Source organism: Gordionus sp. m RMFG-2023, chromosome 1 (genome assembly GCF_954871325.1).
Source record: "Gordionus sp. m RMFG-2023 chromosome 1, tfGorSpeb1-WG-v2, whole genome shotgun sequence".
Lineage (NCBI taxonomy): Eukaryota > Metazoa > Nematomorpha > Gordioida > Chordodea > Parachordodidae > Gordionus > Gordionus sp. m RMFG-2023.
This window is the reverse complement of record NC_088775.1, coordinates 12,603,967-12,622,506: the sequence shown is the minus strand read 5'-3', so window position 1 is coordinate 12,622,506 and position 18,540 is coordinate 12,603,967. Positions and strand designations below refer to the sequence as shown.

General features: G+C 27.9%; 1 protein-coding gene across 1 annotated transcript; it reads left to right on the top strand.

Annotated features, from left to right (window-relative positions):
• The first annotated feature begins 15,414 nt into the window (after nucleotides 1-15,414).
• Nucleotides 15,415-17,205, top strand: LOC135931733 (uncharacterized). Its single transcript, XM_065469012.1, has 3 exons — nucleotides 15,415-15,553; nucleotides 15,812-16,216; nucleotides 17,084-17,205. Exons 1-3 carry the CDS (start codon nucleotides 15,460-15,462, stop codon nucleotides 17,203-17,205), a joined length of 621 nt encoding a protein of 206 aa, XP_065325084.1. The 5' UTR covers nucleotides 15,415-15,459.
• Nucleotides 17,206-18,540: the final 1,335 nt, after the last annotated feature.

Below are 18,540 nucleotides of genomic sequence, written 5' to 3'. Positions count from 1 at the left end.
GAAGATATGTAGTGTTCTCCTAACCGTAGAGCAGCCCATAAAAACTTTTCTTTAATAGGGGTAGAGCAAGTGTCCACAGATCCATCTGCAGCGATTTTGGTTCCATCACAGCCATTGGTGTTGTATATCAGGCATTCTTCAATCCTCGCTGAAATATTTTTGAGTATTATATAATTCCTTCTTATAGGATAATAAAATAAAATAAATAACAAATAGTAACAATAATAATGATAATAAATTAGCCATCAAAAAAAGGAATTTTGAAAAAAAATATAAAAATTCGAGAAACTTCAAAATTTTTCTAAATTTTAAAATTTTAATGAAATCATACGTTAAATTTTTGAAATTTATAAAACTTTCTAGAGTTATGTTTTGGGCATGTTTTTATTTTTTACATTTATAATAGTTTATTATTTTCATATTTAAGGTTTCGAAAGTTTGTGAATTGAATATTTTTTTTAAATGTTTTTGAACACGGTTTTAAGACAAAGAAAATATAGATATTATCATAATTTATAATGAATACTTTTAAATTATTGAAAAAAAGAGATTTATTTTACTGTAAACACACGTTCTCGCATCGTTTTTCAATAAAGATGATTCTGGACACTGGCACTTGCCACCATTGCATATTTTGTGAAGACACTCTTCCTCATTTATGCAATCGGCATTTGGATATTTTTCTGATTTTTTTTTAAAGTAAATTAAATTGTTCGACAACTCAACACGCATCATTGAAGAAGAAATAAATCTATTCCCTCTCCCGTTATAACTTAAAAATACTTGATCCCCCCCCCTTCTCAGAAAGTTCCTAGGAATAAATAAGATTTTAGACGAACTTTGAAACACTTTAGGTCTTAATTATATCACACCAAAAATATTTTCTGGGGGGGGGGGGGTAGTTGTGTTTACTCTGAGATCTCGATTACCCGCAAGTTTATAGATAATATTTTATAAGCTTTAACATTTAGGGGCGTACTAATTATATATAAAACATTATTTTAAATTTTGAAAAAATCTAGAATTTAGAAAATTTATTTGCATTTGGTAAGCCTTATATCTCCATTTTCGAATTACATGCTGATGATAGCCTCATCTCTCAATGATAAAATAAAAAAAATTTGGAGTTTTCTATAAGTTTCTAAATATGTGAGAGACAAATCACTAATTTACCCCATACCCATGGTTAATAGGCAATAAATCTGGGTGGAAAAAAATCTAGATAAGCTAGAAACCCCAGAATACTATTACTATCTATAATAGTAATTAGAGAATTTTTTTTTTGATTAAATTTTTATTTACTTATAAAGGAAATACTTTAAAATAATGTAGAAACGCTGAAAAAAATAATGTTTTTTTGCAAATATCTCTTGATTGCGGAGTTCAATTTTAGTAAAAGATATGGTAGAAAGTATCTATTTACCAAATCTGAGTTATTTTGCTCAAATGGTTGAAAGGTATTCGCGCTTCTTTCTTACCTATGTTGGCGTCACTCCCAGGTCTCCACTACCTATATACGTGCTAACCGGACGTGAATAATTTAAGAGATTTTACCTCTTAATCTTGAATCAATTTACTGAGAACGATTTTTAAATTTAAAATATTCTGATTTGACCGAAAATGCGAGTATGTAAAGAATACCCGAACTATGAATTTCATACAATTTTGCCATAAACCTTTTAGTACTTATATGATATGAAATATATAATAATAATAATAATAAATATAAATTAAGAGTAATTTTAAGGGTTGATGCCAAAATCGCAAATCCACAAGATAGGTATTCAATTCATGCTGGAATATATTTTCTTTTCTCCCTTCATTCAAATTTAAATCGATCTCTATATATAATTCATAATTGAGAGATTTTAAATTCTCATGAATTTTTAAAACCCACTATTACAATATAATATAATCAGTACGATTCGAAACCTCTCTTTCTTTATAAATAATTAATAAACTTTTTATGCATACGTCAACTGATTTGTAAGACTCTTCCTCGCACACGCATACTTTTTTGATTGGATGACAGTGGGTTCGATTGTTCGTCATTCGACAATGTATGTGGTTGATACAATTCTGGCCAAGTTTGGCTCCTTGATTAATATAGCGCCAAAATTAAAATCATCCTTATTTTATTATTATTATTAAGTGAATAAAAATCACTATTAAAATTCATATATCAAAGCTAATTATTCAAATTGAATAAAATGTGTGATGAATTGTCACGAAATATTTAGTTTATCAAGCGAGAAGGGATAGGGGGATCATTTTATGAGCCCAATTCTTCCGGAGGATACATTAAGACTAGTACAATATAATGAATATGATGGTTGTTGTTGAATATTAGGAGAAGGTGTGATTAAAATTGGCTATCGAAATCTGTCCCATAATGATAGTTTTCATAAGAATATGAAGCGAATATAGTTAGCCTCTGATTATATTAATTGTGATTCTTTGTCGAAAGTAAATATTCGTTTTGACCCGGTCATAGATTTAAAGTAATGCCCTAGATCCCTGAAGAAGGCTAAGGCCTGCCTAAGGAATTTATCATAGTTACGATGAATGGTTTGAAGAAATAGTTGAAAGATTAGAAGAATATTTATCAGATTTACTTTTTCTGCATCCAGATCATGGTTCAGGATAGAGGGTGTAATTGATCTCCACAAAAAATTGGTAAGGAACTCAATACTTTTCTATAATTGTAAAATAATGCTTCTCAAAATGGTGGTCATTTTTCTTAGTTCATGCAAGATCATAAGCTTAGAGATATGGTAGATATTTTAAAGAAAACTCAGTAGATCTATCCCATAGTGTAATTAGTTTGTATTAATCTTATTATATGAATATTTCTTAATTTAATTGTAGAGTCATTAAAAAGGCAAACGATAATTTAAAAATCAGAATAAGATCGGATCGGTCGGGCTGAGACATTTTATACTCAATCGGGTCGGATATTGAATTTAAATTTTTTATTCGGCGGCCGACTGGGATTTGGGGAAAATTTAAATTAGTTTGTTTTACTAATGTATGTTTTAACGAAAAACACATTTTTTTACAAAATAGTTAATTGGTAAAGGACCCTAAAGAACCTAATAAAAAAAATATTCCAATTATTTCTTTCTTAGTTAATTATTAGCATATTTTTAGCTAGCCGAAAACTATAAGATTGTTCTCGGGGTTTTTCTTTAAAATATAGAAACTCAGATTTGAAAGAAACTAATATGATGTAAAGCGCCTTAATGTTAACGGATTTTCTCTGGCACGCTCCATAGATTGGGCCGACATTTAGCCATTACATATCCTAGAATTTAACACTGCATATTTGAAAATTTTAAATTTTAATTTAAACATTTAAAAGAATTTGTTAAAATTGCACTACTTTTTGCCTGTACGTTGTTAAATCGGTTTAACAGTCGAAAAATTGCGCTAAGTCTTGAAGCAAGAGTATACCTTTTCAGGATTGAACTATTCTTCAAGTTTTAAACCCGATTGAGGCTAAGTTGATAGTTTTGGCTTAAAAATTTGTTTTAGCCTTTTTAGAGTTGGCTCAAACAAAACCTCTTTAATGACTATTTATCGCCATTATTTGTAGGTGGTGAACCACATTTTATACTTTTAATAAAGTAGAAGCGGCTGAAACTTATATAAATAATGGAATTATAACTTTTTGTTTCTCTTATCTTTTATGTTGCTATAAAAAGATAATGAAAAGGATTTATGACTAAAAATTTTAATTATTTTTATAATTAATTAAAGAGAAAAGAAATTCAAATTTAACATTTTTGAAAAAAATATTAAAATTTATAGACGAGGAAAGTGGGAGAGAAGGGCTCAACGATTTCTCAAGATTTAGAAAATGGGAAATAAAAAAATTAACGAGGGATCTTAGACCGCCTTTGCCCCCACACAATTCTCTCCTGCTCTATAGCTAGAAATATATATTATATAAGCAAAAAAATTTATGACCCGTTTTACATGTCTCATTTTCTCGGATTTGATCATCTCGACATTGGCATTTTTGACCATGGCAATTGTTGTTTAGACATTGTTTATTGTCGGAGCATGATTCTCCGTAGCTTTTTTCTATATAAAAAGAAGAAGAAAGATAAGTATGGATAAATTAAATATTTTACAAATCACATTAGGGGATATATATAGTATAAATTATTCATCTAAAATACTATTTTATTAAAATTATAAAATTATGTAACATTCGCTTGCTTCTATAATTAAATTAGAAGTGAAAAATATGAGCAAAATAATCAATCAAGTGCTTTTAAATAACTCTAAAGAACATTATCAAAATAGATCGAAATTGTTTTAGGAAGTGAATTATATCATGAAGACGGTTAAAACTTTCTGCTTTATATAAGAAATTTTTAATAAATTTTATAATATACTCTTCTTGCAAACGTTTTCAAAGTACCAGCCTTCATGACAATCGCATACGTTATTCAAGCACGTTTCTGTTATACATTCAAGGGATGCATTGCAACGCACTCCGTAAAGTTTCTCTTTATATAATATATATTTAATGCATGAATAAGGTTTATAAACTTTTTTTTCTTCTTACTTTTAACGCAAGTTGTTGAATTGAAGAGATAAAATCCCGTTTTGCACACACATATATTGTTGTCACAGATGCTATTTTCATAAATACAATCCGAATTGTTGCTACAATCTTGTGTTACATTTATTATTTATATTAATCATATTTTATTTATTTTTAAAAACCATTTCCCATATATCATTTTATAATATCTTAATTAGTGTTGTTAAACCAGGCTCGATTTAACCAATTTTAAATTAAGATTTTGGTCAAAATAATATTGAACAAGCCTCGAGATGAACTTTTCTGCTATATATGAGTCAAATCTCCAGACCTCCGTAAAATAATTTCGGCTAAAATATTGGGTTAGCCTTTTTTAATATCATTTTCCTATCAACTTGATTGTTAACATTATAATGTTCATTTTCATGTATAAAACTTATTCATCTTTGAATGTTAAATATTATTATATTTACTTTTAAAATATATCAACTTTATATATTTAAAAAAAAACGTTAAGGAGATTTCATAGTGGTAATGTTAATGTTTTGTTCTCTATAAATTTGAAAAACTAAAATAATTCGACCAAAATACTTATAAATTCCAAAGTTAGATGCGTTAAGGACTTTGCGATAATAAGTATGTAAAATCAATCTGTTTTCATAATGCTTTCATAAATATTTAGACCAAAGGAGGGGGGGGAGGGGGTAGGGGTTGAACCCTCATTACTTTTAGAAAATTTAATGGATATAATTTTTATAATATCTATTTAATTTGAAATTTGATAAAACCCCTACTTAAAAATTTGATTTTCTTCTTATTTCTATAAAATTATTCATTAAAAAAATGAGCAAAAAAAATTGTAAAAATTGATTAATAAATAATATATTTATTTTTTAAAAGATTATTTAGGCACTTTGCATTTAATTTTTTTAAGTAAAATTTTTACCACTTAAATTTTAAATTTGTTATAGATTAGAAAATAAATACATTCTATTTTTTGAAAAAACGGGTGCTTCCCAAAGTCGTTATAATTTGCGTGGATCATAAGAATATGATGGAGATGTCCCTTCCAATAATCTGGATCTGGCATTTTCTATCTTTCAAATATGGAAGTGCAATTAGTATTTGTTATTTATCAGTGTCGTAGTAAATTATATTGATTACATGTCTATCATTATGGAATGTTTTCTAGAAGGATTATCATCTCACTTTTAATTTGAATATCATTATTTTTACCTTTTTATTTTGTTATATTTTTTTTCTTTTTTGGATTTTTTACAACGTGTTGTGTCCAAGAGATTTTCCTTACTAAACAATCGCTCAACCCTAACACTTGTGGGTAACTTTTTATAACCTATTGTCTTCGTTTTTTCATTTTCATCAGTAACCAATCAATCTTATTTTGGTATCACATTTATCAATTATGTCCCAGGTCTATTTGAGTACTTCTTTATGCAACCGGATTAAATTTCTAAAGATTTTTAAGCTAGAGATCTGCAAAGCTGGCCCAAACGGGCTTCGCTTTGAAAAATTTCGGGCCGGGCTGGGCCTAATATTTATCGGGCGCTCCCGGGTTTATTTTTTTAAATATAATATCATTCAATTATTACAAACAAGGCGCATATTTAAATAAATTCTGGCCGTGGGGACAAATAATTTTAATTTGAGATGGCTTTTTCGGGATAAATAAAAAAATCTACAGGGGATGCGGACATTTTAAAAATAATTTGGGCTGAACTGGACATATAAAATTAGGCCTGAAGCAGATTACTTATCAAAGCTATAGCCGTAGACATGAAGTCTTCGAATATTTTATTTTAAAATACAATAAAAAAATTTTTTGTATGTTGATAATTAGCAATTTTATTTATATATTACGGAATTTAATGTATAACTGCTCGATTTTAGTGAATTTTTAAAAACGACCAACTCAATATTCTATCCCGAAAAATATTGCACAAGCCGGAAGTTTTTTCTAGCTCGTAGATAGCACAAAGGGACATCTATTAACGAAATCTCGCGACTTAGGCAATTATTATGTAAACCGTTTTTTAAAAATTAGCCAAAACCTAGTTGTTTAACAACACTATACAATGCAATGCTCATATATTATGTGTATTATTTCATACTAAAAATAACGAACATCATTATTTGTAATTGCTTTTATTTGCTTCCGCCTTTTTCGTTCTTGTCTAATAAAGGACAAAATTTTTCCTAATTTTGCCAAATAAGTTTCCTTTTATGCTGCCTACCAAGAGGGGGAGAGGATTGAGAAACTTAAAATTAAAATTTTATCACTCTATTCTTGCCATCCTCATGGGCTTGGCAAAAAAATTCTTCCTATTCTTGGTTTTCATTTTTCTTTTTCTTTCCTTTACTTTTAGTTCTTTGATTTTGATGATTACTTATTTTCTCTCCTTTTTTTATAGGCTTGAAGAGGATATGAAATAGGAGGTAGGTGGGGGGGGGGTGATTAGAGGGGAGAATGAAAGAGGAGAAAAAATAAAGAAGATTGAATGGGTGGAATAAATAAATCTTTGCTCGACCTTCTTTATTCTTTTTAAAAATCTTCTCACCGTTTTCTCTTCGTTTTACCTTTCTGCAACTCTCTTTATAATAATATAACTTCAAATAACCCACCAAAGAATGGCAATCCTAATTTAGTAAAAATAATTTATCGAATAATTAATATGACAAATCCCGATTCACCCTTCTTACTAATGGATAAATATTTATTTAAGATATATATATACATAAATAAGTATATGTGTTATTTTTTACTTTTATAACAAGTTAAATTTATAAGACTGTATCCCTCCATACAATCACATGTGCCGTTTCTGCAGAAGGTATTTTCAATTGTGCAATCCGTATCCTCTTCACATAGTATGGTTACATTTACTGTTTATAAAATTAATCACAAAATGTATAAAATCAAAGATGGTTTTCGTATTTTTTTGGATCCATTAAAAAAATATAAATAAAAAATTTAAACAGTACCCACCTACACCATTATTTCATCCAATAATAACATCATCTTAAATTTGGAGTGTATATTCGTAGGGCTTTAGCAAATCCAGGACTATGTCTGATTTTTCTGGTCTGGGTATTTGAAATTTTTTAAAAACCTATATCGCGACTTTTATAATTTCTAGAGAGTCGATCATAATATAGAGCTCTTACTCAAGGGGATCTTAGAATGTCATGAATAAAATTTTTCATTTTACTCTATATTTATATATATATTTGATATATATTTTTTGGTACTTCTTAAAAAAATATACAAAAATTCGCGTCAAAACTTTCTGAAATTTGTAATGTTTTTAAATTTTATCATAACGATTTCATCTTTTCGTTTAGTATTTTAAAATTATACCTTATGTATGGCTTGCTTTTGTAAATACACAGCAAAAAATTCGGCGTCGCTAAAGAGAATTACGCTTATTATAAACGAGGCGGTAAGTTTTAAAAATTTGCAACTGCCTCAAATTTGTGCAACCAATAACAGAGTTATCCAGCTGATATACCCGATGGCTCAAAAAATGTTCTGTTTTGAAATCTTTATAACTCCAAAATACGTAATGAGTTTTTTTAAAATTAAATTTCTAAACTTTACTTAAGAATATGTGATGAGTTTTTTTAAATTAAATTTCTAAACTTTATTTAAGAATATGTGGAACTTAATATCCTCAAATATTTTTTTAGGATTTGATCAAATCTTTTTTAAGAATTTAAATCAAAAATGGTAAAATATCCCACAACTTATAAAACGCATTTTATTAACAGTTTTACCCAAGCATAGCGTTTTATCCACACTTTTTGTCCCCTAGTTCGCCGCCATTTATGAGGTTTCCTTAATACCCCCATCCCCGTACAACACTCCTAAAGATAAATACACCGTATCACGTAAAGATCATATTAAAGAACTTTAGTCTATAAAATTTAGGCTCTACGAACTTTTGAAATCTCTGAAGCATTTGTGAAGTGTGGCTCTTAATCTCACAAAAAGGATAACCAATCTAACATATGTTTTGCTAATTAAATGTATTTTGATGGTCAACATTGCATATATATATGGTGAATTCCATATCAAATCAACAAAAAAAGTCGATTTTCAACCCGACCCCCTTCAATTTTTCTTAAATTTTGTATACTGGTAGTATATACTATAACTGATAAAAAAATAAATTTTTTTTTCATAGATAAAATTTTAGTGTATTTGAAGTTATACACGCTAGTAGTTCATATTTAGAATACTATTTTAGTAAAAATTAGTTAATTATCAGCTAATGATTATTTTTTATTCCTGGCCTAAATAATCATGTAGTCTGGTAGAGTTTAATTAGAATTGTATTGAGGTTATAAATGGTAGCTCATTATTAGATGTTTTAAATAATAACATGGGGTTGTTAGAGAATAATGGGTAATTAAATATTTTTTAGGGGATAGGGGTAGATTTTGGAGGAGGTTTGCTTATATGATTTTCTGTCATGTAGAAGCTGCCTACATAATATTTTATTAGTTCTTTATGATCTATTTATTTTAAATATTAGTCAATCAATAAAAAAAATGGTATAGTGGCAAAAGAAAACCGATGAACTTGAGAAAAAATATCACAAATTATTATTTCTATTTAAAGTAAATTGATTTATGCTAACAATTAACAATCTACCTACTTGAAAATTTCAAATTCCTAACATTTAAAAGATTTTATTGTTGTTTAATCGGCTAAATCATAACAGCGATTTCGACCCTTGAGGCAAGAGTATTTTTCAAGATTGAGCTATATTTTAAGCTTAAATCTTGTTTGTGAGTCTAAGATGATAGTATTCGCTTAAAAATTCTGTTTAGCCTTTTTGGAGTTGTCAAAACCTGTTAAAAATGTATAGGAGACCAGGCATTTTGCATATTTACCATAAAAATTTTAAACAAGAGTCAAACACAACAATTTACAGATCAATGTGTAGTCCCATCTCTCATTTACAAGATAAAAAAAAGTGTAGCCCCTACCTATAATATTTTAGGAGCTATGATTAGTTATGTCAAACTATTCATTTCCACAAGGTAAAATGGTTAAGCACTGGGTAAAGTGATTAAAATAATATTTGACATATATTTATTGTTTTATTTAACAAATATTACAAATTTAAGATATATTTATGATTTTTATTTACAAACTAATCAATACAATAAGTACATGTAAAGTAATTATCATAATTAGCAAATTTAGAATGCGCCCATTCAAGACATATTGTCAATTCAAATACGTTTGGGCGTTAATCACATAAATTACCTATTTGCTTCTAATATGAAGTCACACAATCTAGATTCTCTTCATTTTTAAATATTTATTTTTGATGATCTGAACTTTTAATACCATTTTTATATCTTCTTCTCAACGTTGGATAAAGTATGTTATATTTTTCAGCAGACAAATTCAATGAAGTATTATTTGTTATTTTATATTTTATGGCTTCATCTATTATACTTACATCTCTGAATATTGTTTTTCTTTCATAATTCCTCATTATTTGATTGATACAATTAAAATTATAATAAATTAATTAAAAATTTAATGTGAATAATTATATATTTTAACCGTTTTACCCATAACAGCTTTACCCCAAGGTGACATATATTATAAAAATCGTTAATACGTGACTTCTAATATAGCTATAGATGTTACATAAATTTTATTCTACAGCTAATACATTAAGGAACATGTGTGCCAAAATTTGAATTATGAGGAGATGTATATTTTACTAAAAGCAAAATATACTAGAGAACGATTTGTATATTTTTTGGGTAAAAAACAGTTTTTTGACATAATATATAAAACCAGGTAAGTTTTCTAAAAGATGAACATAGGTAAGAAATTAGTTATAAAAATACATCTTCACACCAAATTTAAAATTTTAGTGATCAAGGATTAAAAATTTATTTGCATTAACATTGTTACCCCGTCAATCGCTTTACCCCGGTCTCTCCTAGCTATTTAGCACTTAACGAGATAAAAATTTCTATAAAAATAATTATATTAAAAAAATTAATAAATAAAATTTTTGTTTATCTATTTTCTATGTAGCTTATAAAAAAAATATGAAAAGGATTTTTGAATAAATACAAAATACAATTTTTATAACAATAATAATTATAAAATGGATTATAATTTAACACTTTTAAAAAAATAAAAAATTTTGGCAAGAAGGCTCAGCCCCCTCAAAATTTAAATTCGGGGTAGGCTTAGCCCCCTGTAGCTCCTTCGCAATACCCCAATGGTATACATGTTACAGAACCCCTAATTAAGTTTTCTTACAAACTGAAACAAAGCAATAGATAGAAAGAAGTACGATGGTATAAAGTGTGCCATAACCAAGACAAGGTATGTGTCACATGTGTCACATGTGTCATCCATATTGATTGTTTTAGAAAATTATATAACATATAAAAAAAATAAACATTATTATATATTAAATATAATATGTCAATAAATTTCATAATTGTATTTTAATTTTTCCCATAAATAAAAATAATCTTATTTTATACCCTTTAATGGTAAACATTATCTATATAAGGGTTCCAATTTCCTATTTAGGATTTTATTTTAGGACGGAATAATTTTTTTAGGATCCCTTAGTTTGATTAGTATATTTGAAATAATTAGGCATTTCCATCTTGTAGAAAATATCTATTTTTAAAAAAGTGTTTTAGAATTATTAATTATATATAGAGATTTCAAAACCCGAGTTCTTTTGAGCCACCTGATATATATTCTCATTCACTCATTTTTCTTTTTTTTTAAATACAAACAAAACACACACTTTTTAATGTAAGGATAACCTTGGATAAATAATGATTAAATTATTTGTTCAATATCAAAATACGATTTTCAAAAGTATTTTTTGATTTTTGGATTCTTATATTATGTTATATATGTATTTCTAAGAATACTCAAACATACTTTAATTAAAGATCTTAAATTAACACATTTTAAAAAACAAAAAAAATTTTCCTATTAAAAAGATGTTCCATGTATAAGGAAAAAATTTAAATTCGATAAAGGAAAACTGCCAAAAGCTTATGAAAAAGCGGTAATAAGGAAAAGGGTCAATTAAAGTAGGAAAAGATTGATAAGGGAAATGATCCAAGAAACAGAGATATAATCCAACAGATATTTTATCGTTAATTTATTTTAATTTTAGGAATATTTTTCCTATACTTTTTCCTTATTTTATTCCTTTGACCATAATTTAATACATCATTTTTTTTAAAATTTTATATTCTCCCTAAGTTGAATGAAATTTTCTTTTTTCGATTGGCTGTAAAGTATGATATTTTTTCCTATCGATAATAAAATTAAAATATGTCCAAAACATTCTTCTATCAAAATCTTTTTTTAGTTAAATTTTGGTACAATTTTTATTAATTTCCAGTTTTGGACATTGCATAATCTTAGAAGATAAATCTTAAAAAGTTAAAAACTTTAGAATAATATATTGATCATTTTTTTAAATAAAATGTTTTTTTAATGTATAAATAAAAAAAATGTTTACCTTGGCATTCTATACATTGATAGAAAATAAATGAACCTGCTATCAGCAGTAACCAACTTATTTTATGCATCAAGGATTTAATTTCATTTTTAAGTTTTAAAAATATAAATTGAAACTAATAGCCCAAACCCAGTCTAGTTACAATATCAAATTATATATTTATTTAATTTTTGATCATTCTAGAATTTTTATATAGATATTTATGTACTGATACATTTTATCATTTTAAATAATTTATCGTTGGAAATACAATTTTTTTTTCTTCGCAATTACAAAAATTCTCTACCGCCACAAAAAAAAAATGATAAATCAATAACTAGCCAATAAAATGGAAGATAAACCTAGACAGTTATTAAAGACCGAGTCTTTGATAGATATCTCTAAATTTATTATTAAAAACAGTTTGATAGACAAATACGTGGGCGATCAATTTAAAGGGGATAAGTATTCGGATTGTATCAATTTTATAAATGCCGCCACTAGATATTCCCGTATAAATTCGAGATTTATGCGTCAAACTGAAAGTTATGTGTGCAACAAGAGTTCATCTTTCGATATATTGCATAAGTCTTGCTCGGCTCCCCAGCTGGTCGTCATGCCCCAAGCTGAAAATGGATTGGAAGATGACGAAGCAAATGAAACAAGAACGGATAATGATTACTATACCTGTCCGTTTAATTTTAAGATTAACGAAAAAGAGATAAAATTTTTGACGAAATTGAGTGAAAAGGATCGTGGGCCAAAATATGATTTAAAAACCTACTGCGAAATGCTGAGTTTCAATGCTAGACTGGTGTTGGGGGAAAAATTACTGCTGCAGAGCGATATGACATCACTGATTCGGCAAAAGTCTGATATGCAAGACATGCTAAATAGGTGCATGTTAGAAAAACAAAATGTCGAGTTGTCTTACAATAGTCTTTTCGAAGAGTTGGTCCATAAAACGCGAGAAAACAAGAAGCTCCAAACCAAGTTGCAAAAGAATAAACAAGAAAAAATTGAGAGAGATAGGTGTTTAGCGGAAAAAAGGCATATGCAGGAAGAAATCGAGAGTTGTTTGATCGAAATTAGGGCCATGAAAGCTCATTATGAATCAATAATTGAAGGGTTTCGACTATCTCTGTCATCGGCTTTGCATCAGTTGAACGACGTAAATGGTGGTAACTCTATTCTTATAAAATGACATTTCTAAAAAAAATGAGTGCATTTGTTCACTGTCAATTGATCAAGGCAAAGGCCTCATTTATAGTAAGATCAAAATACCGCGATAATCGTTCAAATTATGGGTAATTTATTGCTGCACGATCTGTATAATAGTGCAACCTGATTGACTTGCGTTTTGTAATGCAAAAGGCACACAATGCATCTCAAATGGTATTGTGCAAAAAAACAATTTATAAACGGCTAATAAAAACGCAAGCTAGTTTGAATTTTATTTCGGAAACGCTCGATTAGATTGCACTATAATTCGATATTATATATTTAAAAAATAACGCATGCGCGAGATTGCTATATTTAGCGCTTATAGGCGATAAATAATTTATTGCCAAACGATGAGAGCTGTATAATTTAACATGACGATGTATTTTGGTTAACGCGGTGCAGAGCGTTATTTTTATGGTTACTATAAATGAGGCTAAATCCAGCATTCACAGTTAGCGCGAATTCACGGCGAAGTATAAAAATACAGCATGTTTTATATACTTCGCCGCGAATTCGCGCTAACTGTGAATATGAACGTTCGAGGACATATATGTTAAAAGATGAAATAAAAAAAAATTGAGTGTTAAATATTTTTCAAAATGTAAATATTTTGAGTGTTTGAACAATAAAAAAATTTTACCTTCTGCCTACCTATTAATTCCCAAAAATTTTTGTATTTCGAAATGATTACAAATTTTTAGTATTAAAGATTTAAAAATGATCAGTGAGAAAGACCAGACTACTTTAAATTTAATTTAGGTCAGAAAATGACATTGATAAAACTTGTGATAAATTTGAAACTTTTCTCTATTGAAAGAAAGTCTATTACATATAGTTCCTAGTGCTATAATAGTAATTTCATTATTCCTATTTTTTCTGGTCAATATAATCTCCCCTATATAAAAATCTAAATTATCAGCAATATAAGATTTGCAATCTATTTTTTGGATAGTTTAATATTTTCAATCCAAAATAATGATTTTAGAGACTCTTAGAGTATCTACACTACGAATTTAAGAGAATTTTATCCTTAACCTTTGAACTACACTTAATTTATTTTCATTTTTAATATATAGATCTTTAATATAATTAATAAATATAAAAAAGTTTATGACTAAGATTTGTCTAAAATTGTAGTAACTCTATATATGTTGGAATACAATTCTGGTTAAATAAGATTTTTTTTAAAAAATTTAAAAACGATTCTTATTAAATGATTAGAAATTTTGACTACACTTGAATTCCATATCCCAATACGACGTATATATAATCGTAATTTTTTTTAATAATCATCGCTAAATGCCTCAATTTCTCAAACACTAGAAATGCTCTGGCATGGCCTCATACTATGGCCTAATTTATAGTAATGCGTCATGTTCAAGTGGTGAGTTATTTAACCCAGTGTTGCTTACAAAATCAAGCCAATAAATAAGTATATTTTTATAAATATGGAGCGTTATGATCAGAGATCTGCTAGACCGACCCTAAGCCCGGCCCGGCTTTCCCTAGTACAAGGGCCGGGTCATATTTTAATTTTTATAATATACCGAGGCTGAATTTTTTTTTAAATATTCGGGTAGGGATGGGCCTGAAAATTTTATACGGCCAGTATATTTTAAACGTCATTATTAGCTATAAAAATTAATAATAAATATATAATTTTTTAAAAAAATTCGGGCCGGGCCTGGAAATATTTTTATAAAAAAATCCAAGCCAGAAAATATAAAGCCCAGACCGGGTCGTGCAAATGGTACCTCTGCAAGTCCCTGGTTATGATGATAACACTGATAAAATTTGGAAAACATATGCGATGATAAAATAAATATGTGATACGATTATAAAATTAATAGCGAATTGGACAAAAAGGTTTATGATATTTCTGAAATATTATATAAAATATTTATTTATTTTTTATCTTTATCTATTAAATTAATTTTTAAAACGGAATCAGCTGTGATTTCGATTGCGTTAAACAACGCAATCTTGAACATAACGCCCATACTATTAAATTATGCCTAAATAGTATATTATTTTAGTTTTAGCGATACATTTTAATGATGTTTTATTCAAACATATATTATATATTAGCATCACCAACAATGAAATTTAAAATAACTTGTATTCATTAAAGGTATTAATCAATTAATCATGAAAAGTAAAAAGAATCGTAGAATTAAAAAGCATACTAAGAGTGCCAACCGCTTAAAGAGTGAATACGGGTTCTCCTCACCGGAAAATATCGGTAATGTTGCTTTAAATTTTAAATGTAAATTTTTTTTTAATTAAGGAATATATATATATATTAACGATTTACACCTAAAGAATTAAGGAAAAAAAGTATATAATATTTTCCCTCTTTCATTTGGTTACATTATATAAATATGAAAAACTGTTTTATTCTATTTCTTGATTTAGAGGTTTCTTGGGTTTAAAATCTTTTTTTAATAATAAAAATTACATTTTTTTTAGTTATTTTAAATGCACGATATTTTAATTTCAGTCAATACCAAAGGTTACCGTGATAGATTCAATACTAAGCTTAAGGATTATCTGGACTCGGAAGAAGATATTAGCCCATCTCTAAACCCCTTTTCAACTTATGAAAAAAATAAATCAGCCACCAATCGTATAAAATATAATGTAGATAGTGGCGTGAATGTGCTGAGTTCAGGTGAAAGCGATAGTCCGCGATATACGAATAATTCCCCCTTGCCTAGGATCCGCCAAGAGGGTGATAATCAAATTTTTGCTAGTAGACATTCATTGTTATTCAAGAGAAACGATCGAGATAGAAATGGCGGAAAACATACTCGGAGTCATAATAAGACTAGTCCTCAACCCTTATTAGATTCAAAGCACAGAGCAATTTATGACCGTTTCAGATATTTGATGCATAGCGGGGAAGGTAAAAGCAAAGGAGATAGATGAACCAATATTATATTCTAATTATTATATATAATAACTTATTTTTGACAATAATTATGTTTTATCTATAATAGTTTTTTATTTAATAGTTTGTATTTAAAAATAATTATATTAAACTTGCCATAAATAATTAATTATTAGGTTATATTTTGTTCATAATAATTTCAAATAAATGATTTTTGCATTTTAAGATATTTATTATTGGTACTTTATATTATTTTTAAAGTAATTATATATAATCGGACATGTTATGCTGTGCTACATTATGTTACATTCAATTCGTGTAATCCGCCAATGAGCGTATTAATTTGATTAATAAGGAAAAAGTTTCGAAAATTGACAGAAATTTATGAGATATTTCATATTAGGTGGGGAAACCGGGGTTATGCCTCAAGTGTGGTAAAGCAAACGTCTATAACATTTTTTTAACTTTAGGACTGATTGTTTCGAATTTGGTATAAAGATGTAGTAAGCATACTTTCTATCTACCGTATGTTCATTTAGTATGAGCTCCATAGTAAAAAAATGCCTATCAATGACTTTTTTATTTTTAGCCCTTTTGACCAAATTTTATTTGTTGCTAAGTTTTTATTTGAGACTAAAGTACCCAAATTTATGAAATTTATAGAATATATTTATCAATATTTAAGCTACCTAGTAAACCTGGTCCGGAGTAGAGTCCTTCAAGGCTCACTACTCCTGGGCTATACGGCAAGGGGTAGTGAAACAAGAATTTCACTACAAAATATTTTTTTAAGAGGGTTTTCTGCCTGTGGAATCTATCCATTAAGCACTTATTTTTTTATCGATTTTATTTGCAATGAGCGAAAGAAAAAAACCATTTCAGGTGATGTTATTCCGAATTACAACCAAAACTCTGATGTAAGTTTTGAAACAGCTGATAAATCCTCTAATCATGAAAGAATGACAGGCACTTCTAAAACGGGGATGAAGCAAGATCGTCATTGAAATAGGGAAGGGAGGTAGGTAAGAGAAAATAATGTTGAAAGTAGAGTAGTAAATAAAGTGTGAAATCTCGGGGGGGGGGGGGGTACCTCTTAGTCAACATAAGAATTTCTATCGGGGGGGGGGGGGTTATGACGCAAGATAGACATAGAAATTGGGGGAAGTCAGTTGAATAAAAATTAAAGAGCGGTAGGTAGGGTGGCAGGATGGTGGTAGTACGGGGTATGGACTGGATGGAAGTAAGATAGGGTAGGGGTGGGGGCAACATTGGAATTAGCTTTGGGATTCATGAATAGGCTTAGAATATAAATTAGGTAATATTTATGCACTTTATTATAAAAATTTCTGATTAATGAGGTATAATTTATGTATTATTTTTTATACAATTCGCTCTAGTGCGCAAGAAATACAATTTAACCCCAAAATATTTAAAATAAATCATGTAATTATATATAAAACGCTAACCAGTTGAAAAGTACTAATTTATTCATTTATTTTATCTATATATATATGTACTCAATTAATCAAAATATACTTATACATGAGTTAAAAAGCCTTGAGATATTAACTTAGAATTATACTTAAAAGGATATAAACTTAGATTATACTTAAAATTTACATTTGGCAAAATTGGGCATAGACATTTAATAATTTTAAGCTTTGGTGAAGTAATTTCATTATTAAGTCAGTAAAAAAGCTTTTAAGCTAGCTCCATAAATTTAAATTTTTATAGCACTGAATGCAATCATTTTTATATATTGTTTCATATTTTAAATTATTTAAAAATATATTGAATGTAAACTATCAAATAAGATTGAATTTTTTAATAATAAAACACATAATTTTCTATTACAATGTTTAATTAACCCCTGAATGATAAGGTAAGGTGATTTTAATTCATATTTCAGGCAAAAATTTTGAATACAATCTCATAATATTAACATATTTTTATTTTGTAAAATATTTATAAATTTTGTAAAAGTCAAGATTTTTTTAAAATGTTTGTATAAATAGGATTTTTTGTAACTAAATATTTTCAAATCAATCATAATAATCCGGTGCAACTTGGAAGATGATTTTTAATTAAATTAATATTTGCATTTTTAGATCACACTACCAACATCAACATTTTCTCAGAATTTCCAACTAACAGAATCTACTGATTAAATATAGAGATATAGTAATTTAAAATAGGTCTTCTCTTACCTTATAATGTTATTAAATATAGTTGTAGTTTATGGGTGTGGGCTGTTTTGGTCTTTCTTTCAATCAACATTTAGATAATGGTCATTGAACTATTATGCGTACAAGTATACGTGCGGCTTGCACACAAACGTG

What these genes read in the sequence shown, in the direction of transcription:
- LOC135931733 (XM_065469012.1), top strand. Translation starts at nt 15,460, where the DNA reads ATGAAAAGTAAAAAGAATCGTAGAATTAAAAAGCATACTAAGAGTGCC. An exon ending in CTCCTCACCGGAAAATATCG is followed by an intron (nt 15,554 to 15,811) that starts GTAATGTTGCTT and finishes TTTTAATTTCAG; the next exon opens with TCAATACCAAAGGTTACCGT. An exon ending in TTTGATGCATAGCGGGGAAG is followed by an intron (nt 16,217 to 17,083) that starts GTAAAAGCAAAG and finishes AAACCATTTCAG; the next exon opens with GTGATGTTATTCCGAATTAC.